Raw genomic sequence first — 24,146 nt, forward strand, 5'->3', positions numbered from 1 at the left:
GCAGCAAGCATCAGACAGACAAAGTTACCAAGATCTGATTTAGCTCGAGTGCAAGATATTTGTCTCATGATTCCTCCATGATTCCTCCACTTGGCTAAAGGGAAAGTAAATGTTGACTTTCAAGGTCAAATGAGATACAGAGAGGTTTTTTGGCTGCCATATTTTTCTGGTTTAACAGAACCAAGCTCGTATTTTCCCTTTAATTTGTATTTTTTATGCTAACTTTACACAACCCAAGGGCAATTTTCAACACTGAGGGAGAGCGAGTACTTCAATTTCCCAAAGTTCTCCCATGACAGTGTTTGCAATCGTGGTGTTTTGCCAAAAATACTCACCGAACAGCACTTCAGTTGGTGCTGTTTAAAAGCTGAACAGTGGACAGCTATGGGAAGTACTGACTTTCAAATTACCATTCACATGAAGAAATATGATCACATGGTGAGTTTATTTCAGTGATCCCCACCAACTGAGTCAATCTGAGGCATCAACAACATGTAACGGACAGAAACCCTGCTGTATGAACAGCTGTACAGTTTTTAAATTGAGGTTACATGTCTATATACTTATACAGTGAACATAAATGCATACAGCATGATCACATAGACGACTACCTTCCAAATCTTTTGTAATATATCCAATATTTCCCAGACTTTACAAAGTAGGATGAAAAGCCATGTTATATTAACATGAAAATATTTAAACAAAAGTTGTTACAGTGGATTCTTTGATTACACATAAAGCCGTCTCAGATAAGACAGAGATTAGAGCTGTGATGCCCACAAGGACTGAGCCGGCTGCGGCGTAATGTGAGATTTGAGAGATTGGCAAACTCAAAGGGGTTCAGACAGAGAAAAACAGATAGAGAATGAAGAGCAGGTTGATTTCTACATCCCACACATCCAGCTCGGGCATGAAAGCATGGGACTGTTCCCTCCCCAGCCCACAACAATGACAAAACTGCTACTTTACATTGAATGGATCTACATCATCAGTGTGTTGTCAATATGAGACACTCTAAGTACCCCTGAGTGACAACACACTATCAGCAAAATGTTAATTCTAGTGTATATACAGGAAGTAGGAAAAAAAGTACCGGTGATCTCACGTTAAAAGAAGAATTTGACAAAACAGAATAAATGTGCATCCAGAAATACACACACCTCTGCTCAACATACTGTCAACAAATAAAGTGCAATAAACCAAGTATCAATGCATCACACAAATCAGAAAAGAAACTTCTAAACAGTCAAGGCCATCATGATCTTAAAGTCACAAGAACAGAGTTACACAAATCTATTTGAAAAATATACAGTATATATATATATATAACATAACTGTATTGATTTGTGAGAAATTAACCACCAGACAAACACAGGGAAGGACACATGGATGAAAGCATGAACATAGACAAAGAAAGACTAATAGAAATTCAGAAATACTGATCACTATATCCGCAGTATGTGCTTGTGGAATAAAATGCATAAATCTTTTCATTATACACAAAGCCCACTTAGCTCATAGTCTCTCTACATCTATTGCTACTGTTGTCTTTTCATTGAGACACCACCTTAACCAGATCAAGACATTAGTCTGAAAAAGACACTGCCATCTGAACAGCATTTTCTAATGAACATTAAGACATGTGGAATATTCCAACCTTTGTCTCATTGTGTAGACAAGTATATGTCTTAATTGCACTATAATGTGTGCGATGGTTGCAATATGAAAAAATATATAATCTGACTCTGTAAACGGTATGGTATATTATATTAAAAACTCATGTAAAGACCCAATGAAGATAATGTCTTATTCTGAATGAATTCATTAGACAGATTACTGGTGTCCATATAAATGAAGCCAATGATGTCCAACTATCACTGTTAAATAATTCAATAAAACAGTTTAAAAGCAACAAGGCTACTGTTACATGGTATACTTCTTACACCACCCTTACACGTCTTCACTGACACAATTCACCCTGATGTAGCGATATCAGTGTTAACTCTGCAGCTCTCCTACCTTACGAAGCCAAGGCCCATACAATACCCAACACTTCCCCAACAAGTGCTCAGCATCTCTGCTTCTCTCCGATTCAGCCAAAATCAACAGATGTCAAGTCTTTTGAAGTCAGCAGCCTCAGAGAGGGGCTGTAGGCCACAGTTCTTCCATCTGCACTGTTAGATTTGACTCTAATGAGCCCGTATCCTGCAAGATTTTAGCTGCAGGTTGAAGGGATTGTAGAGACATCTCCTCATCTCACTATAAATCCAAACTGTTGGATGTGAACGGCTGTTTTCTAACCTCAAGCCCCGGTACGGTCACTCCTGCCACAGCACACACACTACATCTGATGAAATGTGAAGGAAAACAGATTAAACCCAGAACGCTGCTGTTAGTTTGTTTAGCCACCAAACACTTCAGTGAACCCTCCATGTCCCTGCCTTGCAATGAAAGAAACTTAGCTTGTGTTCATTTCCTCCCACTTCGCATGACTTAGCCCGAGTTGAAACAAGGACAAGTCGAGCATTTAGAGAAAGATGACATCTGGAGAGCACCAACGAAGAATGTGAAATGAGGTTGGACATCATGCTAATTTACCCTCCTGACCAAGCAGAATATACAGTAGGTAAATTGAGTTACTCTAGCTAATGAGCACAGGGAAATATGTTGACATTAGAACAATGTGAGCAATGTCATTCAGGTTGTCATTAGAATTCTGAGTGCATGTTCCTCTCTCTGTGACTCTTTGACTGGTATGAAAAATGCATGGAATTACAACTCAACCAAACAAGGCTGTAGCTAAAATAATGATTATATGTAGATGCAAGCTTTTTATACAAAAACGATGTGCTACGTAACTGTCTGTGAAGATTCTCAGTCAAGCAGATCATTGTTATCCGAGAAAACTTGTCTTTTTTATTGATACTTGAGGAGGTTTTTCTCTTGTCTTCTTCAGTTCTGACTGGTTGGTGGGGAGGCCCAGGAATGTAGGCTATGTCCATACTCGATTAATATAATAATGAATTTATCGAAAATACAAATTTAAAAACAGAGTTAATAATCTTCTCTTAAATTTGAGTTTACATTTTACTTCAGGTGACGACAACAGTAGTAACCGCTTTTGTTTCAACAACCTGTCGCACCAACGAACCAAGTGGCATCAATGACCTTTGTAATGACCCCTCAGAGGTTGAATGCCTGAGACTCTGCACCACTCAGTCAGAACTGAACTCTTTGCTGAGAAGTGAAATGTCTTCAAGTAGAACCAAGTCTGGTTGCCCTGAATTCAGCTTTTCTTTTCCAATTTGGGATTCATTAACAGTTTTAAAAACAATTCCTTTTTTAAATTTATCATAAAAAAAGACAGATAAGAAAGGAGTTAATCATTACATTTGAGAAGCCTGAACAGACAATGGATATTTACTGAATAAATCGCTTATTTTGTCATGGTCTAAATGAGATCATATGGTCTTTTGATCCTAAAAAAAAATGGTCATATCCTCCTGATATGACTCCCATGAGGGTCAAACAATTTGATACATCACAACACAACACCGCATCCGTCTGGTCTGTGCAATAAATTAGATTGTATGTTTTGCTCTGCAGCTGCTTTGTCTTTCCCTCTCCTGTTCAATAGGAAATTAGGGTTACTGACTTCCATCATTAGTCAACCAACCGTCCTTTTACTGCATCCCCACTGCCAAAGATAGGCAATGTCAAAGAAACCACAGCCATGACAGCTCTCTCTCTTCCCCCCAAGTCTGCAGCTGTGACAGCCTGACACTTCTTGACATAAGGGCACCCTCCCTGTGAGTGACTTGCAGGGAATTCATTTTGTCCAAGTGTCAGTTGCATCAAACCTCCAGCTGCAGCGGAGTGTCAACACTCAGGAGGAGGAGATGACAGCAGGAGACTGAATGACACATTCTCCTAGAGACTCCCAAGATAAGATGCACGATCTTATTCTGGTACTGTGCTCTTTGCATATTTCCTGTGATATGTTCCACATTTAATGTTGTGAAAAAATTACAAGAGCATTCAGATGTGTGTAAATCAACTTTGAGGCAAACACATCATGATATTTTAGTTAATTTAACATTCAAGATTAGTTTCATCTCATTTCCCTTTTCTTTCTCCCAAAACAAGCTATGCTCCAACCCTTGATTGTCTTATTTTCTGTTTATGCTATTGAAAGTGTGAAGTTAGCAGATTAACTAATGCCATGGTGCCATGTACATTACTAATTCAGTGGTCTTCTTAATAAGACAGTAGTCTTAACAAAACCAACAAAATCCCCTACTGTACCAGTGTAGTGGCCTGTAACAAAGATCAATATTCCCAGCGGAAAAATGTAAAGAGATTGAAATGTGAAAAGTCTATATTAATTTCACTAGATATCTTCTCATCTTTCGGGGACATTTTGTTTCCCACATCTGGACGTACACAGAGATTTTTTGCTCACTCAACAACCTCATATATCCCTGTTGGCCCTACATTCAGTTATTATTTGTCATACTCTCCTCAGAGTTATTTCTGCTAGCGAGTGATTTTATGACATTTCATTCCATGACCTTAACTACAGAAGACAGTGATAGCAGCACCAAAGTAAGATTTTTGTTTCTTGCCAAGTTAAATTTGTCTCCCACATTATTGAGTTATTGTGATTAGCAGGTGATCACGCGCTCACTTTCCCCTTTTAAATATTTAAGAGGGGTTAAGTGTGGCTCTTAAGGTAAACCGGAGTAAATTACTAAGTTGTATTATTAATTAATTTATGTGTGTTTATGTATGTCAGGTTGTAGGAACGAGCACAGTGTGTGTGTGTGTGTGTGTGTGTGTGTGTGTGTGTGTGTGCAGTGCATATGAGTATGAAGGAATGAAGCGAAGCATTTCATTCACCCTCTGCTGGGCCATCAGCCTAAATCCATTACATCCTTTAACCGTTGTGAGGCTGACAGCCCAGCACGCGCACAAAACACACACACAAACACGCACACCCACACAGTGTATAAAGAGTAAAATCCTCTCATTAAGGTTAAATGCACTCAAGTTCAATCCACCAGGGTGTCTGGGTGACTCTACACATGCTGTGTTGCGAGTTCACATCTGTGTCATGACCTTTGACATGTCACTCCTCATCACATCATGCGTTTTTACTAAATACTCTTTTTAAACACTACAAAACACTGTATATTATATACTCTATATACTGTGTTTGGTGGTATATATGAACTTCATAATACTATATAAATATTCACTTTATTAACTTATTTCTTAACTTAATATGTCCACTCTGTCTGCGTCTTTCAATAAGTCAAACACGTATATGCCCACTCCAAAAACACCACACACGAATAAGATCAATACTCTGACGCAAACACAGGCAGGCCCTCATTAGGCTTTCACACTCACCTCAAGCCTCTGCAGTTGACAGACACTGCAGGCTTATGCCAGATTAGAGGACCAAACAGTGGAATCTGACTATAAGGACTCCCTCAAACAGCGAATGAACAACTTGTCATTTGAATGTAAACACACTGGATTAAGCAGATGAATGGAGGTGGTGTCAATAATGTGCCTGTTGACAGGTGAGGGAATCATTAACCAGAGCAGCCTCAGCACCGGATCACTGAACTCTCACTGAGTCCATAGAACAATGCTTCTATCTCTCTCATGCAAAGTATTACAGACATTTTTGGCTTTATCAATAAAAAGAACGGTTTAATTTGTGCATGTGCACTGGTCCTACAGTTGTGAGAGTGGTGCTCAGGAATGAAACATTTTTGAAATAACAAATGCAATATTGAAGCCTTATCTCTCCCCCCGTGATCTACTTGCTGTTCCCTCCCCATGTTCAAAAGAATGTTCCAATACAGCTCTTTAAACTATGTTTACGGTTTAGAGTTTATAAAAAAAAAAAATCTTCTTTTGTCAGTGAGTTGTAGGTGTGAACTGTCATATTTTAAACAGCAGTCAGTCAGGACTGTAAATCCAAAAAAAAACAGGATAAAAAATAAAGATGATAAAGGAGATAGTAAATGGGGCAAAAATGACCCAAGCAACAAGGAGGACAACGATTTGTTGACAAAAATAAATACTGAAAAAAGAAAAAAACTCACTTCACCTCTTGCAGCCATCCAGTTTTTTTCTCATGAATCTAAAGTAAGTCTTTCTTTAAATTTATGCAGAACATGGTCAAATATGACTTAAATCCACAAGGAGATTGGGCTAAAGGTGGAACACTCATAGCATGAGTCACATTACTTCAACGTAAGAGACTAGAGTGGGAGTGAATAGCGATGCTTTGTTTGCTTCGGAGCTCAGGGCTATATCCTCAATTCCTATGTATTCTCTGCCACACACACTCTATCTGCTATTAGCTGGCTGATCTGACAGGTCATTGACCTGCCCAGTGGTCTGAGGTATGACTCACTCATCAGCTAAATCCCTCTGCTCCCCTGTTGCCGACCACCCCTACTGCTCCTGTTGCTGGCGAACCATGACCAGCGAATCCACATTAACTGTGTGCACAACATGAAGAGAGGAGGAGAGAGAATAACACAGAGCTTTTATAACGCATGTGCACTTGCCCACAGGTATCATGTTAGGAACTTTTTTAAATATCTCCTCATTATGCTTAACCACATGGAGGTTTCATAAATAACTAGTAATGGTGAACTCTGAGGGCCGCTTCTACAGCATTCAGAGGATAGGGACTATTAAACTATGAGGCAGAGAAAGAAGCATAGGTACGGGTCGGCTCGATCCCTCTGGAAATGAGGATTGATGGTGATCATTTGAGACTGGGTCACATCTGAAACCCAGTGATAAATGTAATTATGTCATTTCAGCTGGGGGGGCCTACGTGTAAAAGTATTCTTAAAAACAAGAGAAAATTAGGTTATAGCCATTAGTTCAAACACAATGTGGCCAATAATAAATGATGTATTTACTTTGGGACAGTTCTTAAGTGACATGATAACCGCTCCCTGACCGAAGAAATGCACCATTGTCTTTCACGTTTGTAACACTGACGAACAAACCTGTCCATCACTCAATAGTCTGCTGCATGAGCTAAACCGGTTTCATGGTTCTGTTAAACAACATTCCAGACAAACCAGTTTGGTTCCAACCTCTGCTGAAAACACTTAAACCCATTAACTCGACACATTGAAGAAGGACTGCACTAAACCAGACTCATTGGATCAACTCTCTCTAATGGTGACAACAAATTTACCGGGAAAAAAAAAAGACCCCAGTGATCGGAATCACTTCCATTACCAGTCATGGTAGTGATATCCAAGAATAATGAAATTGATTCCTCAAAGCATGAAACAAGTGAATTGAACATGTCTCAGAGCCATGTTACGGCACAGGGAAGTAGCCAGTGGAGTTTGGTTCCATGTAATGATGGCTTACCTGCAGGGCGCATGGTAGAAGGGATATCCAGCGTGTGGTATGTGATTGCAGTATCCAGACTGGTTCCACATGGTGCTTCCTCTTGGTCTACGGTGATGACAGTTCACAAGTGTCGCCGCTGCTTTTTTCTGCTTTCTATTTCTAGTGCCGTGGCATCAGACTGAGGCTGCCGGGAGTGTAACATTAATCAGAGTCTCTTCTCTCGTCTCTTGAGTAGCCCCATGGGGGTGAAAACCAGAGTCGAGAGCAGGTATTACTCATACGATGAGGTGAGAAAATGAGTTGAGCCAAAAACAGAGAGGGGGTGATGTCAGGTGAGTAAAGTCTGGTGTGGTTTACACACCTGGAAATGTAGTCCGCTCGTGCCGTCACCCTCCCGCCCCCTCGACAACACAATAACTACTCAGCAGAGTCTCAGACGAGTGCCCCAGGTGAAGTCTGACATCACAGGTTACTCCTTTAGTCTCGCTCAGAGCCAGTCATTTCCCCACACATCCCAGGTGTGATCAGTTAGAACAGCTGTCTTTGAGGACAGCCTTGCTGAGCTGTGTTAAATCATGCGTAATATATGTCTAGACCGTACATTTCAATGATTGGGCTCTAGGTTTTTCAACCTCGGAGCATGTTCCAAAATAAGCAGCAGATTTCAGAGACCGCCTCAACTCCAGCAATGCCTGATGACAAATAGGAGCCGTTTATTCCGTCTACACGTGCAGTGAATTCTCTCCAAAGTTCACAAGCAGCACTAATCCATCTCTCCTTGACGTGAGCAGGTTAAAAATCCACAGTCCCTGCGTCCCTCCGCTCCATCTAGTTTGTCTCTGAGGAAGCCAGTGCCGGCACACGCGCTTATTTTCTCCAAACACAGGCTCCCCACCGGCTTTCCAGCCTCACGACACCACAGCGATGCACCTAGCGGAATGACTGAGCATACTCACAGAGAGAGGGAGAGAGGGAGAGAGGGAGAGAGAGAGAGAGAGAGAAAGAGAAAGTGAGAGAGAAAATCGGAAGGTGGCGATGAGAAAGAGCGCGAGAGATAGAGGAGGAAGACAGGGGAGCTGCATTCCTTTTCCTGCCTCATGCTAATCTGGCAGGATACACACTGCTGAGAATAGAGAGAGAGCATAAAGAGAGATAAAGAGAGACAGAGAGAAAGAGAGTATCCTCTACATGCCATTTATCGAATGCTGGTCTGTGCTTGAAGATGGATCTCTCTTAGTCCTGAGGTTTCTAATGTCTCCACCCACCTCCCATCACAAAGTGTTTCCAGTGTACAGAGCCAATGTTGACATGTTGCCAGGGCTCTCACCTTTACCAGGGCAATTAGCATTGCAATCACAAGCGTGGATGTCTAATCACAGTAAAATATGTAGAGCCCTCTGGTATTGGAAACATCTAAAGTTGGCTAGTTTCTTCCAGTCAAAGTCACATTACTGAATGCATTTTTACATTATCACCCCCTGGTGGATAGCTGCAGTATAGGTCATAAACCATGTCTCCTTCATGTTAGTGGATTGGACATGTGTCAAACCAAAAGAAGAATAAAAGATGCCAAATAGGGTTGAATAGTTTGTTTCATTTGAGGGTGTTGTTATCACTTGCTTTAAGTTAGGTTTTTATTAGTTAGTTGCTACTTCGAAGGATTGATTGCATTTACATTGATTACAAGCGATTGGTAGAGCACATGTATGGGAGGGACTCTGATACTGCAGCTCCACTCCATGATCATACCGTGCAGTTTCCAAATGAGTACGAGCTGATAGCACCCATATCAGGGGTGTTTTGTCTTCGTTTTTGTAAAGAATGGGCAGATGGAGACATGTTGTCCATCTTTAAATTCACTGTGATATAAACACAGCCCATCTGGACAAAGCTTAGTGACTGAGAGAAAGCACAGTAGAGAGGGTATATAAAGCCCTAATGGGAAGAGAAGCCAGACATACGAATAGAAAAGAGAGCTAGCAGACACAGACACTGTGCTGTCGTCTACATCAGGTTACTCGCAGCAGCGCCTCAAGCCTCCTGATCAGCACACAAAGCCTGCAGGTGAAAGGTCACCTCTGTGCAGCTAAACAGAGATCTGTCTCCCTAGAGAGGTAGACTACTCCAGTGCCCTACTAAGCAGAGTGCCAATTTGACCCTGCTGCAAGGACAACTCTGCTGCACCTGGGGAAAGGCTGGTGACACAGCCACAAAGCCAGGCGGAATGACAGCTTCATTCACTGCAGGTCAAAGTCCAGACAGGAAATCTGATATAATAAGAATGTGTACAGGGATGTGGTGGTTTGAAAAGCTCAAACCATGTAGTCATTTGATTACCTCATGTGTTGCGAATATTTGTTTCTGTTAATTCACTCGACGGATTTTTACTCCATTACATTTCATTTAGCTGACGCTTTTATCAAAAGCGACTTACAATAAGTGCATTCAAACATGAGGGTACAAACCCAGAACAACAAGATTCAAGAACGCACAATTTCTTCAAGAAAGTCAAACTATAAAGTGCTATAAGTCCCATTTAAGTGCTTTTGTTATTGTTAGTTTAAACTTTTATTCAAGGTATAGTCAGAAGAGGTGTGTTTTTAGTTTGCGGCGGAAGATGTATAAACTTTCTGCTACCCTGATGTCATTTGGGAGCTCGCTCCACCATTTAGGAGCCAGGACAGCAAGCAGTCGTGATTTTGTTGAGTGTTTAAGGAGCAACAAGCGGATTGGCTAATGCAGAGCGGGGTGAATGGGTTGAGGTGTAAGGTTAGACCATGTCCTGAATGTAGACTGGAGCCGATCCATTCACAGCACGGTAAACAAGTACTAATGTTTTGAAACGGATGCGGGCAGCCCCCGGTAACCAGTGACGGGAGCGGAGGAGTGGAGTAGTGAGTGAATTTAGGTTAAAGACCAGTCGGGCTGCTGCATTCTGGATGAGCTGCAGAGGTCGGATGGCACTAACAGGTAGACCTGCCTGATGACAGCAGCCTGGACCTGAACCTACGCCGCCTTCTGAGTGAGAAGGGGCTATATTCTCCTGATGTTGATGTAGCATGGATCTACAGGACTGATTGTTACAGTAATGTTGGCAGTAAGGGAGAGTTGACTGTCGAGTGTCACACCCAGGTTCCTAGCAGTCTGGGTGGGAGCTAACACAGACATAATAATCAGAGGTAATAATCAGGTCGTGGGCGGGAGAGCCTTTCCCTGGAAAGAAAAGTAGTAGGTACATTTTCAGGTGGTGTGCAGACATTCGTGCTGCTACCTGTGTTTCAGATTGGGCAAAAGTTATCCACAACCCTGATATCATGATGAGAAAAGTTGAGAAGCATGAATTCTTAATAAATGGAAATGTGAATGTATACTGGTTGAGCTGTTTCCTCTGGAACATTTCTACTCACATATGTGGGACATCTTACACGGTGCGCTGACACTATTACTATCATCTTGCATCACTGTCCTGTGTGAAGTGAAAATCGCTCAGCCTAATGAGAGCAGGGGCTCATCTCACAAGCCTCTGGTATTCACATTTGCAAGAAACTGTTTCCAATCAGCCGTGGAAAAACACCAGATGCAGCCAGTGAATGTTTGTTCATTGCATTCAACCGCTACACACACTTTCCCCTGATATCAAAATGGATCGTGAAGTTCTTGTAAATTTCCACTCCAGGCATAATTAAAATAATTTAATCCAATGAAAACACATTGGCTCCCCAGGTCTTGTTTGATTTGGAGCATTTCACAGAAACTTAAGTCAAACTGAATTCACAGCGACAGAGCGGTATGAGCTTTAATCAAGCCAATCAATTTCTCAACGTCACAAGCAATAAACCACAAGGAACAGAAAAGGTCACTTACATGGTGGTTCCCAACATGGGGGCCATAAGATGATTGACAAGAGCTATTATTTCTGCTTGCTTCTGACTAACTATATTTACATGTAACATGTGAAGGTCACTTATAGATGGAAATATTCAACATTGGCATGTGTGTACCTGGGAGTTCACAGGGAGCTGTCAATCTAATCTATCCAATAATCCCAGAAATCTCTTGTTGTCTGTCTGAATGTGGAAGGTATATCTCAAGAACCGTTCATCTTATCTGCTTCACACTTGGCATGTGTGTTGCTCAGGGCCAAGGGAAGTGTGCTGTTGAATTTGGACACACAATCTTGGATATTAATAAACTTTGAATAGACAGGTGACTAAACATTTAAAATAATGACAACAGCATGTTCACAGAACAGCGTGTTAAGAACAATGGCAACAACTAACTGATTTTCCAGATCAGGCAGTGCTTACTGAGTCACGCTAAACAAACAGCCCATTCCAAACGAGCAGGTTTGGAATGACGGGCATTGTTATAGCTGCTTCAACAGCAGAACAGACTAGTTGATTCGTTGTTATTGTTGTACAAGTTATTTAGTTGATAGTTCAAATTAAGTATTAGGGTTTTTGTTTAAAAGTGTCACCTTTAATAATTAATCAGCAGATTAATTAGTGGCAAATGCTCTGTATTTATTTAGCAATTATCTCGTCTTGATGACCACTCAAAGCGCAGGTTACTGCCAATCAGCCATTCACACACACACACACACATTCATACGACCTTCTGGTAAAACGACGACCACTTTACCCACTCAGCCACAGCCGCCATGGTCATGGATGGATGCTCTAATTTGCATTGGGTCATAAGGTAAATCTGTTCTTTGGCAACCTTCTTCACATTACACTCACAAGGAGGTTGAATTCTGATAAATCAAACCGTTCAGATAACATGCAGCATGAGGGGTAAAACATTTCGGTCTGCTGACCTCTGACATCATAGAGACTTGATTTATTCACCCACTCTCCAGAAACATCAGGGGAAAAAAGGTCGGAAGTAAAGGAGCTGGAGTGTCAGAGAGGGAGGGAGGAGAGGGAGGGAGGGAGAGATGAAAAGAACACAGAAAGTGGAGGGGAGAGAGAGTCCCCTGCTGTTTGTTTTTATTGGGAAATTTAATTCCAGTACAATCTAATCAGGGTTTTGGAAACACAGGGGACACAGCTCCCTCCTCTCCTCCTTCCTCCTGTGTCTCTGCCTTCGCTCTGCCTATCTGAGGAAGCAGGTGGACTGGCTCCACCTTTGCTCACCTATCTCCACACACACACACACACGCGCACGCATGCACGCACGCACGCACAATCATCTGCACATAAAAACATACTAATATACACTTTTGTGCATCCACACGACACAGCAGACAAATGCACGTGAATACAATAACCCAAATATGAATGTACGCCCAGTACATGCACATAGAACGCAGGTTCAGATGATATCATCTTGCAGACAGTTGACAGCAGTGTTGAATTATTATGTCAGCGGGTGAGATGGCAGCATCGCCTTGGGCCTGTGATTCAGCTTATCATCGTTTTACAGACTGAAACTCTCCATCGACACTCGCCTTAAGATGCACACACAAACACACAACCCCCTTAGGGACATCCACCTTCCATAGGCCCACTGTCAGGATCATATCTGAGCCATTACATATATTTTTTAAACCGTAAAAAAAAACTAACCCGCACTCAGTAAAAACGTTATGAAACACTGAATTGGGGAGAGCCTGGCCCATCTCTATCCCATCTGCATGCCTAAGTGTCCTTGGCAAGATACTGAACCCCTAGATGGCCCCTCATAAAAATGATGAGTGTTCTAAAAATGTAAGTCGCTTTGGATAAAAGCGTCAGCTAAATGACATGTAATGTAATGAATTAGTGACAACTTAAGATTTCTGGGTTTAAAATTTAACCCTGTAGATCATTCTCAGTTTTTTTGTAGTAAAACCTCCAGGACCCTGACATTGTTTCCACCACCTGTCTCCTCAACAGCAAACAAATACTACCAGCCGTCTTAAGCATTGCAGTGCAACTATAACTTGATGGCCTTTTTTACCCCCCATTACAAATCGAAAACACTTTCTCTTGTTTCAAAGTTAGACACGATCTCAGAGTCTGTAGCTCGTCATTTCCTCCACCTCGCCTGCTCTAAGTCACCACCTGGTGGGATTCTATTTTTTAATTTCTCCAGAGGAGTTGACCACTCAAAAAGCTGGTCGGGAACTTTGGGGGACTCAGCTAACAGCACGAGCTGAATGTCTTTTGATGAAAAATTTACTGAATGCAATGAAACATTTTGGGTCCATGGAAACAGAACAATGCCTCCATAACGCTATTATGAAGGTACATGTGTTGGAGCTGAGACTGCTGTATGAACTCCTGTGGTTTATGTATTATTATCTGGCTCATTCATGAACATGCTCAGGTGTATGTGAAGAAGATTTCCTGCCTGTATGACATAATAGGTTCAGTGAGTGCGTCGATATCATCGGAATATTTTGTTCCCGATTTGTCAATCTTCAGCCACTCACACAGACACACAGCCACACAGACAGACACACAGCCACACAAGACCTAGCCCTATTATTAATACAACTCCTTTGAGCTCTTCCCTTTCATCATCCCTCGAGGCCTCACATCTCACCATCTCACAGGCTAAAGAATGACACCACAATTAAAAGAAACCTTTTATATGCTGGATCAGATCCAGAGGAAGGAGAACAGCAAAGACCTTTTCTTCAAAAGATTTGGACTTGTGGGATTTGAAGTACTCCCTCTGTGTGATGGATGGATGGATGGATAAAACCATCTTAGACAAAAGTGTACACCGATCGTAACCCCAAATATTGAAGTTTTCTACCTGAAAATGATAAAGATATTCAACTTCAAATGAAGTGTTGCTATTTTCAAGATAGACAATTTAACACTATATTAATTATATATTCATTCATCTCCTTGTCAAAACCCTGTTGATAAAGCAAACTATTAAAAGCATTGTGCTTATTAACTGTTATCATCTTTAAATCAAAAGAATCTGCAGAGATTTTTATTGAATTTTTGTTTCATTGTCTCAGTTTTCCTTTTGCCTTGGAATGAATGAATTGAAGTACAGGTTCTTAATTTACACACACACACTCACACTGAAAAGCTATATTGGTATGCAAGACATGAATGGTCCACAAAGACAGAATGAAACTGTAATGATCCTATTGAGAAAACCATGCGTCTGCAGCAGGAAAACATAATGAGATACAACAACAGAAATTGAATACTAACAGCAGCGCATCAACCTCTCAGCCCTGCCACTGCAAATGTTGGAATGTTATTATATGACCAGCAGACTAATGGTCATCAAATTAATCCAGGTCGGCAAACAGACAATACTTGACCCTTAAAAAGACATTACTTTATGTATTGAGAATCTTATAGACAGAGGGAGAGAGGCAGCATGACTCTGTATTTTGCAAGTCATAGCACTCAAGTTAATTCTCACTCTACAAAGAGGCTCAAGTTCAAAGTTGAGACCAGAAAGACCGGTGCAGTTCACTTTGTACAGGCAAAGAAATACACCTACTTAATAATAAACTTATCATGCTACAACCTTCATGTTTCAGCTCGGTTGTGAATGTAGAAATAGCAAAAACATTAATATAGGAAAGTTGCTTGAACATGAAGCCCTTTATCAAACCACTTATATTTTTGTAGAAGTAGATTTTATGAAACTGGATTATTTAAAGCACCTCACATTACAAAGAAATCCTCACTCACTCGTTTCACTCCTCTGTAATCAATCTAATTTGATCCTATTTTGATGGGAACCACCTTCAACCACTCACATGACAAAAGAACCCCATTGCAAAAATGACTTGTAGGCTTGCTTAATTATTGTCATTATTGACGGACACACTGTGCAGATAATTCAACTCTTATTCTTGCTACTGCTACAAGGTAATGTAAAAATGGAACTTTTACAGTGAGCCATTCCCTTTGCAGTTTTAATCAGGGCTTTGGATAGGTCACTTATATTGTATTCATCAGACCAGAGAATATTTTTATTCTTTATTCAGAATAACACAAAAACTACTGAACAGTACTTTTTTACTCTGTGAAACAGTGGTACAATTGAAGGACCCATTAAATTTTGTAGCATATTTGATCAAGAACTGCAGGGTTACAGACAAACTGTGCGAGTCCAAATAAGCAAACAGTGACTGACGGGCATATCCTAGTAATAGCTATCAAACGTCTTTTTTCATGTATTCACTTCTTTCACTTGTCTTTCATTTATATTAACTGCACAAAACCAGTTTCATTAAATCCACTTCTACGAAAATACAAGTGGTATGATTAAAATGTTTCTCCTGTCTTTAACATTTCAAGATAAGGTGTTAGCTTTAGTGGATGGATGCATTCTCTGAGAACTCTTCATGTTTTCTTTAAACGCCACTTTGCAGACTCAAAGCAAGCTGTTATAGGCCTTTAACTCAAAGTGTCTTCCTTTTCGCCAATCTGGCATTGAGTTCTGCATGATGGACAGCTGCTGAGACGGTCTTCTATCTATGAGGTTTCCTCACGTCTGTAGAGGACTTCTGAAACTCTGTAAACGTTGAGTTTTTGGTCATCCCCCTGACCTAAATGAGAGATTTCCCTTCTTTATATTTAATTACTTAATTTTTTGTCATGATGAGTCACTGATAATAAACTGATGGGCAAAATAGCTATTTAAGTTACTTAAAGTCGAGCCTACAGCACAATAAGTATGCAAAGTGGGGGCGATATGGCAAAAATATCATATAAAAAAGTTTTTAAGGACAGGATCACGAATCACGATCTAATTACGATTTGTTTTCATGTTGGTTTTAAAGAATATTCTTCAAGTTTCTTAACATTACAACCAAACTAATTTCCCCATTAAAAAAAATACAACCCTACAAGGCAACAACACATTAAAAGGAGAAGCTGTGGCAATTGACGATGCCACCGGGATCTCCCAAGCACAGCCAGAGACAAACCATTTGCTTTTCAGCATCTTTATTGAAGAATAGGCACCAACATAAATTCAAACAAATCAACTTAAATCTTGGCTGCTCAGCTCTGCCACTTTCTCTCATGTCTCCCTGCATGTGGCTCTCTCTTGTCTCTCTGTGTTTCTCTCATGTCTCTCGGCCATGTGGCTCTCTCATTTCTCTCCATGTTTCTTTCCATGTTTCTCTCATGTCTCTCTGCCATGCTCTCTCATGTCTCTCCATGTTTCTTTCCATGTTTCTCTCATATCTCTCTGCCATGTGGCTCTCTCGTGTCTCTCTGTGTTTCTCTCATGTCTCTCTTAGAGGTGTGCATCCTCACTAGCTTCACAATTCGATTAAGATCAGCATTTTAATGAATCAATTCACAACGTTGCATCTCGATGCATTTCAAAGTATCACAACCACAATTTTCTATATTACTGCACATGGCTGCTTTTTCATTAATTAATAAAATCATTCAGGAAAACTTGAACTCCGTTTTTATCTAGAAAGTGCTTTAAAAACTATTATAGACTCTTACTGTTATTACAAGTGTGCCTTAATTTACAAAATCTGACAGTAGGTCTATGACAGTGGTCAGTTCCTTCCATAATGATTTGACATTCATTCAGTTTAGACTTGTGTGCTGCACCTAAAGCTTAAAAGGACAAACTGTGATTATATCCTTTGCTGTATCTAGATGGCCCCGCCTGGCCCCACTTAGCAGCACCACTGCTCTCTCGACTGGTCCAAAAGAAACTGTGCTCCTACGATGTTTTCTGATCATTCGCATGTAGAACTGATCTTTATTAAAACCTGCTGAGCTCATCTTTATGTTCCTGGATTAAAGGGTGTGGCTTCATCTGCAACACTGAAGTTAAAACACTGTGGTACATTGTAATCTGCAAAAGAACTTCTGTCTGTGGGAGTGTGTGTGTTGTGTGTGTGTGTGTCTCCTCGCCTCTGTTACTCTTTACACAAACTGATAACCACATGTATTTAGTTATAATCGATGATGTCAGATCATGACTCCGGATCATTCCGTAACTTTAACCCTGATGTCCTAGCTGGGTGCGATATGTGTACAGTCTATGATCACGTTACGTCTCGTGTTGTGTGAAGCAGGGAATGTGGGGCTCAGTGTGTTTAAAGATATGTCTCATAAACTCTAGAGCAAATCAAACAAACACAAAGTATATGTCAGTCCTCAAAATTATGATGGCACATTGCTAAAACAATGAATGTAGCGGAAAACAGGAATCGATTATGTTCCGTCTCTGCATCGATGAAGCGTCATCCAAGTCTGCATCACGATACATCGCAGAATCGAGAAATTTCCACACCTCTCTGCCATGTGTCTCTCTGGTGTCTCTCTGGTGTCTCTCTGGTGTCTCTCTGTGTTTCTCTCATGTCTCTCTCATCTGTGGCAGCTCTGCTGCTGCCTTTAAACCTGAGGAGTAATCCCCTAACAGCCCTCAGCTGCTCGGATTACTCCCCTGGTGCAGGTGGAGGTGCCCTCTGAGACACCACCATGCCCACACAGACCATTAAGGCCAAACAGACTTTAATCAAGTGTGCAAATCTGCAAAGTATGAACATTCAACAAAAGTTTGAGATGGTTTAGACTTGTATTCTATTACAAGACATTCATCCCAACTCAAAATGAACATTGGTATCGAAAATTTAACAACAACTCTCAATTAAAGTGCACTCATGGCTACATAACATTAAAAGGAACTGGATTTGGAAAGTGAACCGAGTCGTTGGGGCTGGTTCAAATATCGAACATTTTTCAAACCAGTTTGAATTTCCATTGGCTACAAGCCCCCTTAAGGTCGATTCATGGTTCTGCGTTGAAGCTACGCACGTAGACTACACAGAGGGCTACGCCTTAGTGAAGCATGAATTTTGAGCCCAGCATATAGGTCACTGTATTAACCAACAAACTGCCACTTATTATATTGAGTTATATATTTTGATTCATTCATTCTGTACAACCTGACCTATCTGTCCGTCTCTCTGTCTCTCAGCTGACGTCTCTTACCAATACAAACAATGATTTGTATCCATCGCCACATTATCAGTACAGTACCACATAATGATCGATAGTTTTCTGTGCACATTCATACTTTTATTCAGCCGCCCACCACCACACCGTTCAGTCTCCTCTGTGTGACAACTGTGTGAATCTGTGTGAAAGAGAGAGAGAGAGAGAGAGAAAGAGAGAGGGAGGAGAGCGAGAAAGAGAGAGGGAGGAGAGTGAGCAAAGTGAGCTAGAACCGAATCAATGAATTACTATGTAATAACAAAAATTGAAGCCTTATCAGCTTGTTGAGAGTCGAATGGGAAAAGTGCATTTTATAGGCTTGAAATAAGAGCATCTCAAAGTGAGATCACTACAATCCATCAACATTATACCTCAAATACTTCAATACTATAAAAGGGCATATTGTATGTATTTCTTTTCTTTTGGTTTGAGGAATGAATTCACACTTGAGTTTCTCAGGGAAAAAGCTATGAACAGTTCCTCCCTGCTTCTCTGTGAGTGAGAAATGAAAGAGCTCAACCTCCCCACCCAAAAGTGACCCCTTCCATTTGGCTTTCGGAGAATGTTGACAGTGACTAGCCCAACAGTTACTGCCAGGAAAAGAATAAGAGCCAACACTTAGTCCTTCATGACTTGAAAGGAAATTCAAGGTTACACTGTATAGTTTGACAACGTGTCACTTAAGTCAGAGAAAGACAGATAGGGCTGTCATCATACACTGATGAAATTGTATGAATGAAATAAAGACACAAAGCAGCAGAGAGAACATTTAATTACACAAACATACTCATATGTTGCCAATTCCGATAGGACAAATGCAATAAGTTATCAAGGACAAATACTTTCTTTGTTGATTAAAATGCCCCTTGCATCTGTTAAGTGCTGTCATCTTTAACCACATTTCACCGTGTGCCATAATGAGCCTGTTTTGGGTGGCAGCTGTTGTAATGCGGTCTTTACAATTGCACTACTGTTAGACGAGGGAGGGAGAATAACACAACAAAGGCCAAGGGTATTTCTCTTTTGAAGAAAATAGGGGAATTCTCTGCATGCTCATCTTTCTGTCATCGCCTTCCCATTGTTTGGAAATGTCACATGGCCATACAGCTAAGGTCAATAGTTGACTTTCAAGGCAAATTGAAAGAGCAGACCTGCTTACTGGAGAAGCTTGGTTTTGTGCATGAAAGAGCTTCTCGAATTAGGTGTTTAATTTACACAGTCATCGCCATGATAGAGAATATATGTTTGTATAATATGGTTTTGTCCTTTATGATTCATGTTCAGTTATACGTTAAGAACTATTGCATTTATAGTTTTATGAATGCCACATGGTGTACAATCATTGTAAAGTCCACTTCAAAACATCCTATTATCAATCTGGTTTCTGAGGTGTAAAAGCAATTCACAGAATAGAACCGCCTCCTGCCACGGTGCTTGCTTATCACAATACCCCAGGGGGCTGGGCAAAGGCAGTCCTTTCCGTAATGGACTGCTTTTTACTGCTAACCTGATTCAGTCAAAACACAGAGTGCTTGGCAGCAACCAAACAGACGATTTACCACCTGAATACCAATCAGCAGGCCAATGTGTAGAGAGCTTGTCAGGCAAAAACACTGTCAGAAACATGTGACTGAATAAGTCCCAGTGGCTTGGCAGACTATTTCACAGAAACAATGTGCACAGGCATCTTCTGAGAGTGTTGTTATCAGCTCTATCTATTCCTTGTCAGGAATGCATATATTATATATTTGACAAAGATGAAAAACTGATGGTGTTACAAAAGTTGTTACAAATTATAATAAGTTGGACATGAATGTCTTGTATTTAACTTTCACTGCAATCCATGCAAGAGTTGAGACATTTTACAAAAAATTCCCAGAAGTTCAGTGCGTGACATAGAGTCGCGAAGGCAAAGCACAATGTTAGCGTCCAGGTTGCCAAGATAAAGAAGTTGCCGTGTTTCGATCACTGCCAAATGGAGACGGAGTTGAAGAAAACCTGTGTCTACTCCAGTGTCATTTTACCAAGCAGAGAGTACAGATTGTACACATCCACCCATGTAGGAAAAAGACAGATGTTCGCAGGTGGGTTTTTAGACCAGTGGAAAAGGGGCTTAATGTAAGTAGTTAAAATTCCTAGTTTGATTCCAGGAGGAATATTGACGCATATCGCAAAAGTTCTCAAAAGGGGAAAATTGAGCAGCTTATTTATTTAAGATTTGAAAATAAGTTTGTGGTTAAATGAAATGTCTCAATATATGTGGGAATCATCTGAATCCAGATTTTGATTAGTGAATCAGAGAGAATACAGATAAATTACCTTTCATAGCTGGATTAAAGGAAACACTTAGCCTCCCAGTATAGCCTACATATTTACCACTGCAGCTTTCAGCACACATGTGAAATACTGGCCCTTAGGACTGTTGCAAATCCTTCGATGAGTGTTTTGAAATTCAAATTGTTTCTGGAGGCATATTCAGTTTTGAAGACTCCATCTGGCCCAGATTCTTTTCTCAGCAAATAAAATCTAGGTTGTTGTTGTTTTTTACAAGAAGCTCCTCTTAAGGCACCGAATTAAATTAGTATCAATAAAGTGCTATTTTGATGCTTTACTTGGGTTTATGCCAAGGCGATGGCAGGTTGAGTCTGGGTTTAAGAACTCAGCCACAACTGTTTCTGCAAGAAAATGGGGGATTATTATAGTACTAGTAAATCATTTCTCGGACAGTAGGCCTACATCCCTTCTCTGTCCTCCCTGTTTCACTTGCTTGTATGACAGCAGGAGGAAATCCACCATTTTTATGATCTGAGCAGCCAAGAGAGGCTGAGGAAAGTGCTGAGCGTGTGAGTAAAGCTGTCATACACCACATGTCGGGCTGAATTAATCTTGTGTTTGCATTCAGCTGGAAATCAGTGTGTTTACAGTAAAGCCCTTCCATGTCAGACACAACCACAACTGGCACTCAGTGTGTTTGTGTATGTATACATTCACTTGTGTACACTTGGAGATATGTAACAGATGCAGCTTGAACAGTGTGTGTCCCATGAGTTCCGCTACAACCGCATACAGCTGACAAACTACATCACACGCAGCTTGTTTTATTTTGTGTCAACAGCAAGGGGACTGTGCTTCACCCAGAAACAAACTGAAAACAAATGAAGAATCTCAATCTCTGATCAAACAGACACTTTGCCCCCAGAGACATCAGCACCTCAACCATTCTGAGTTGAGGAAGAGTATTTTACGGTGGGCTTACCTTGCGTCACATGTCAGATCCCACGTGGAGAACTCATGCTCGTGGACGTTAGTGACCACCTTGGCCGTCCTTGGCCAGACGGCGTGGCGTTTGATGGGAACCAGCTCGTGACCAGCCTCCTTCGTAGGGTCACGACTGCAGCAGGTACCCATCGTTCCACAACAATGGACCCCTTTTACGGATGATTAGAGGCTTTATCCCTCTGAATCCTCGCTCACTTGTAGTAGCTGGGTTCTCTTGATATGGTTTCCCTTTTCACCGTTTTTCATCTCTTGTGGATGTCGTGCTGTCTACGGCCGTTTCTCCCAAATTTGACAAATAGGATGATTTCAATGAAAAGTCACTGAGAAGGGCAAGAGCGGCGCTCTCTTTCGATGTTTTCAGATATTCAAACATGTCTCTCTTGTCTCTTCATGCTCCTCTCACTCTCACTGTGTCCTTTCAAGTGTCATCACCACTGTCCCTTTTGTCTCCGACCTTCCCCAGTGCTCCTCACATGATTTCTCCCTCTCCAAACTGCTAATGTTGTGGTGGCGTGGCCCGGGCAGTCTCACCCTCCTTCCTTCCTTTGACAAAAAAGCTACTGTCTCCCACGACCAGCCGGACTCTGAGGGCCACAACATTGTATCAACCATCTTGTTGTTTCTCTCACTCCCTGATTGCACCAGTGTCCTTCAATCCCTCCTTTGTGTCTGTCCTTCTGCTCAGTGTGGAACACAGCTGGACCCCCCCTACACTTTCCCATCCAAAGCTTTTCGCCTAGTTCGCAGACGACAGTCATGCAGAGAAAAGCAAGAGGAGTTGGTCCTACACTGGAGAGATGAGTGGGCTTGTCGTGTGGAGAAATTCAACGAGTGCAGACAGCCTCTGGGAAATGTTTCCCTTTGTGGGCTCAAAATGTCATGCATTTCTCCCATTTCTGAAGTTTATTGTTTTAAAAGCATGTGTGCAGTCTTTTGATGGAGAATACTAGTACGCCACTGAACACATTTAACATGAAAAAACACCTCTTTGCTAAATGGATTTTGAGTTTCTGATCATGTGTTATTTAAAACTGCTTTCAACTTCCTCTGCAAATTCTTAAAATGGATTATTGCACAGCCCTTTCTATTTATAAAAACATCTAGGACTACATTATGAGAGATTTTGATATAAGCATTTGATTCAGCCATGCTTGGTTTGCCCAAAGGTGAAACTGAGGGCACGTTGCATTCTGGCAGCAAAAACAGTTTAGATGTCAAAAATACATTTTTCATCATGTATTTAAGTCCCCATGGTCAGAGCCAGCTGCCCAAGAGAGATCATGCTGACTTGTTTACTGCCACGCTTCCTCTATGAACTGTGAGCCTGTCGCATGCTCATTGCTCATAGTGTGACTTCTATTCACAAGTGTTGCAACTTTGCTGCTTTTTTGAGAACAGGATATAAGGGGGGGGGGGGGGATTGAACCAGAGGAAAATCTAATAATGGAGAAGAAAACAGAATAAAAGAGAGCAGCCGGTGTGCAACGCAGAGGTGACTTCATTCCTTTGAGAATTGCGAGAGGGTGAGATGTTGCAATGATTGTTCAAGCTTTACAGAAAAATTACACCTGATTAGAGGAAATAAAATCCTCATACAAAGGTAGCGCTTCAGAAAGGTTGTATAGGCTCCATAATTGCCAAATGAAGTCAGGAGTAACAGGAACACCAAAAGAAAATGGCATATGCTGAGGCAGATGCCCTCAAAAACAGCAATCAGAGACCAAGGAAAGATCAAGACTGCCATCCACACACAGCAAAGACATGTCGGATGCTTAAATACCTCAAAAAGAAAGCTCATGATTTAAGGGGGACTGGTCGTTCTACTCCCGCTGCTAAAAACAAATCTTAGAGGAAACACTGTCGCCGTCTTTATGTTTGAGTTCACAGTTTTCCACAGACCTAAAACCGAGCTACTCGTACCTATCAGACCATCTCTCACAATCCCCCTTTTACAAGTTTAAATAAAACATGAAGACTGATATTGAGTGAACAGGAAGCAGTGGGTGGTTAAATGTTCCCTGAAATGTAAAACAACTGTTGATAAAGTGCAGTGAGAGGCAATACAAGCATAACTCTGCTTTCTACTTTTGACCTGCAGGAAATCAGGTGCAGCTGTTCCCGCGCTATCAACAGAAAGAAGGTTGCTGGGCACACCAATCCATATTTTCTATGACGTGGTTGACATTTTAACAGATGATCTTTGTGAGTATGGGTGTACCGGAATGATATTTATTTGAAGAACATTTTGTCACAGACACTTGACTTGCAAAATATCTGAAGTGCTCTTCCCTTTTTATGTTTCTTGAGACCTTTTGAACTTTGAACAATTATTCACTGATTGTGCCCGAGAGAAGCATTAGAGAGTAGTTGAAGAGTGTTCAGAACAAGAAAATGATCGCTTTATGATGATCTCTACAGGATTTTTAATTTAACACCAAGCTGTACGTCGTTTTCCACTTTTGTCATTAGGAGCTCACAGAGGCCAAGTCCAGGACTCCCAGGAGAAGAGGTATTTTATCTCAATGT

The 24,146-nt window shown here is 41.1% G+C and overlaps 1 protein-coding gene across 5 annotated transcripts in view; it reads right to left on the bottom strand.

Annotated features, from left to right (window-relative positions):
- Positions 1-24,146, bottom strand: part of LOC133954605 (pleckstrin homology domain-containing family A member 7-like) — a 114,123-nt gene that overhangs the window by 78,498 nt on the left and 11,479 nt on the right. Inside the window, exon 1 of one of the 5 annotated variants that reach the window (XM_062389015.1) lies at positions 21,598-21,764. The exons of 2 other annotated variants lie outside the window; for them this stretch is intronic. In XM_062389015.1, the coding sequence (XP_062244999.1) occupies positions 21,598-21,749 (152 nt within the window). In that variant the 5' untranslated portion in view covers positions 21,750-21,764. Of the gene's footprint in view, positions 1-5,412; positions 5,496-7,419; positions 7,531-21,597; positions 21,765-24,146 lie in introns of those variants that run through there. 2 more of the 5 variants (XM_062389016.1, XM_062389018.1) reach the window with 2 other exon arrangements.

This window comes from Platichthys flesus, chromosome 6 (genome assembly GCF_949316205.1).
Source record: "Platichthys flesus chromosome 6, fPlaFle2.1, whole genome shotgun sequence".
In the NCBI taxonomy this organism is placed as follows: Eukaryota; Metazoa; Chordata; class Actinopteri; order Pleuronectiformes; family Pleuronectidae; genus Platichthys; species Platichthys flesus.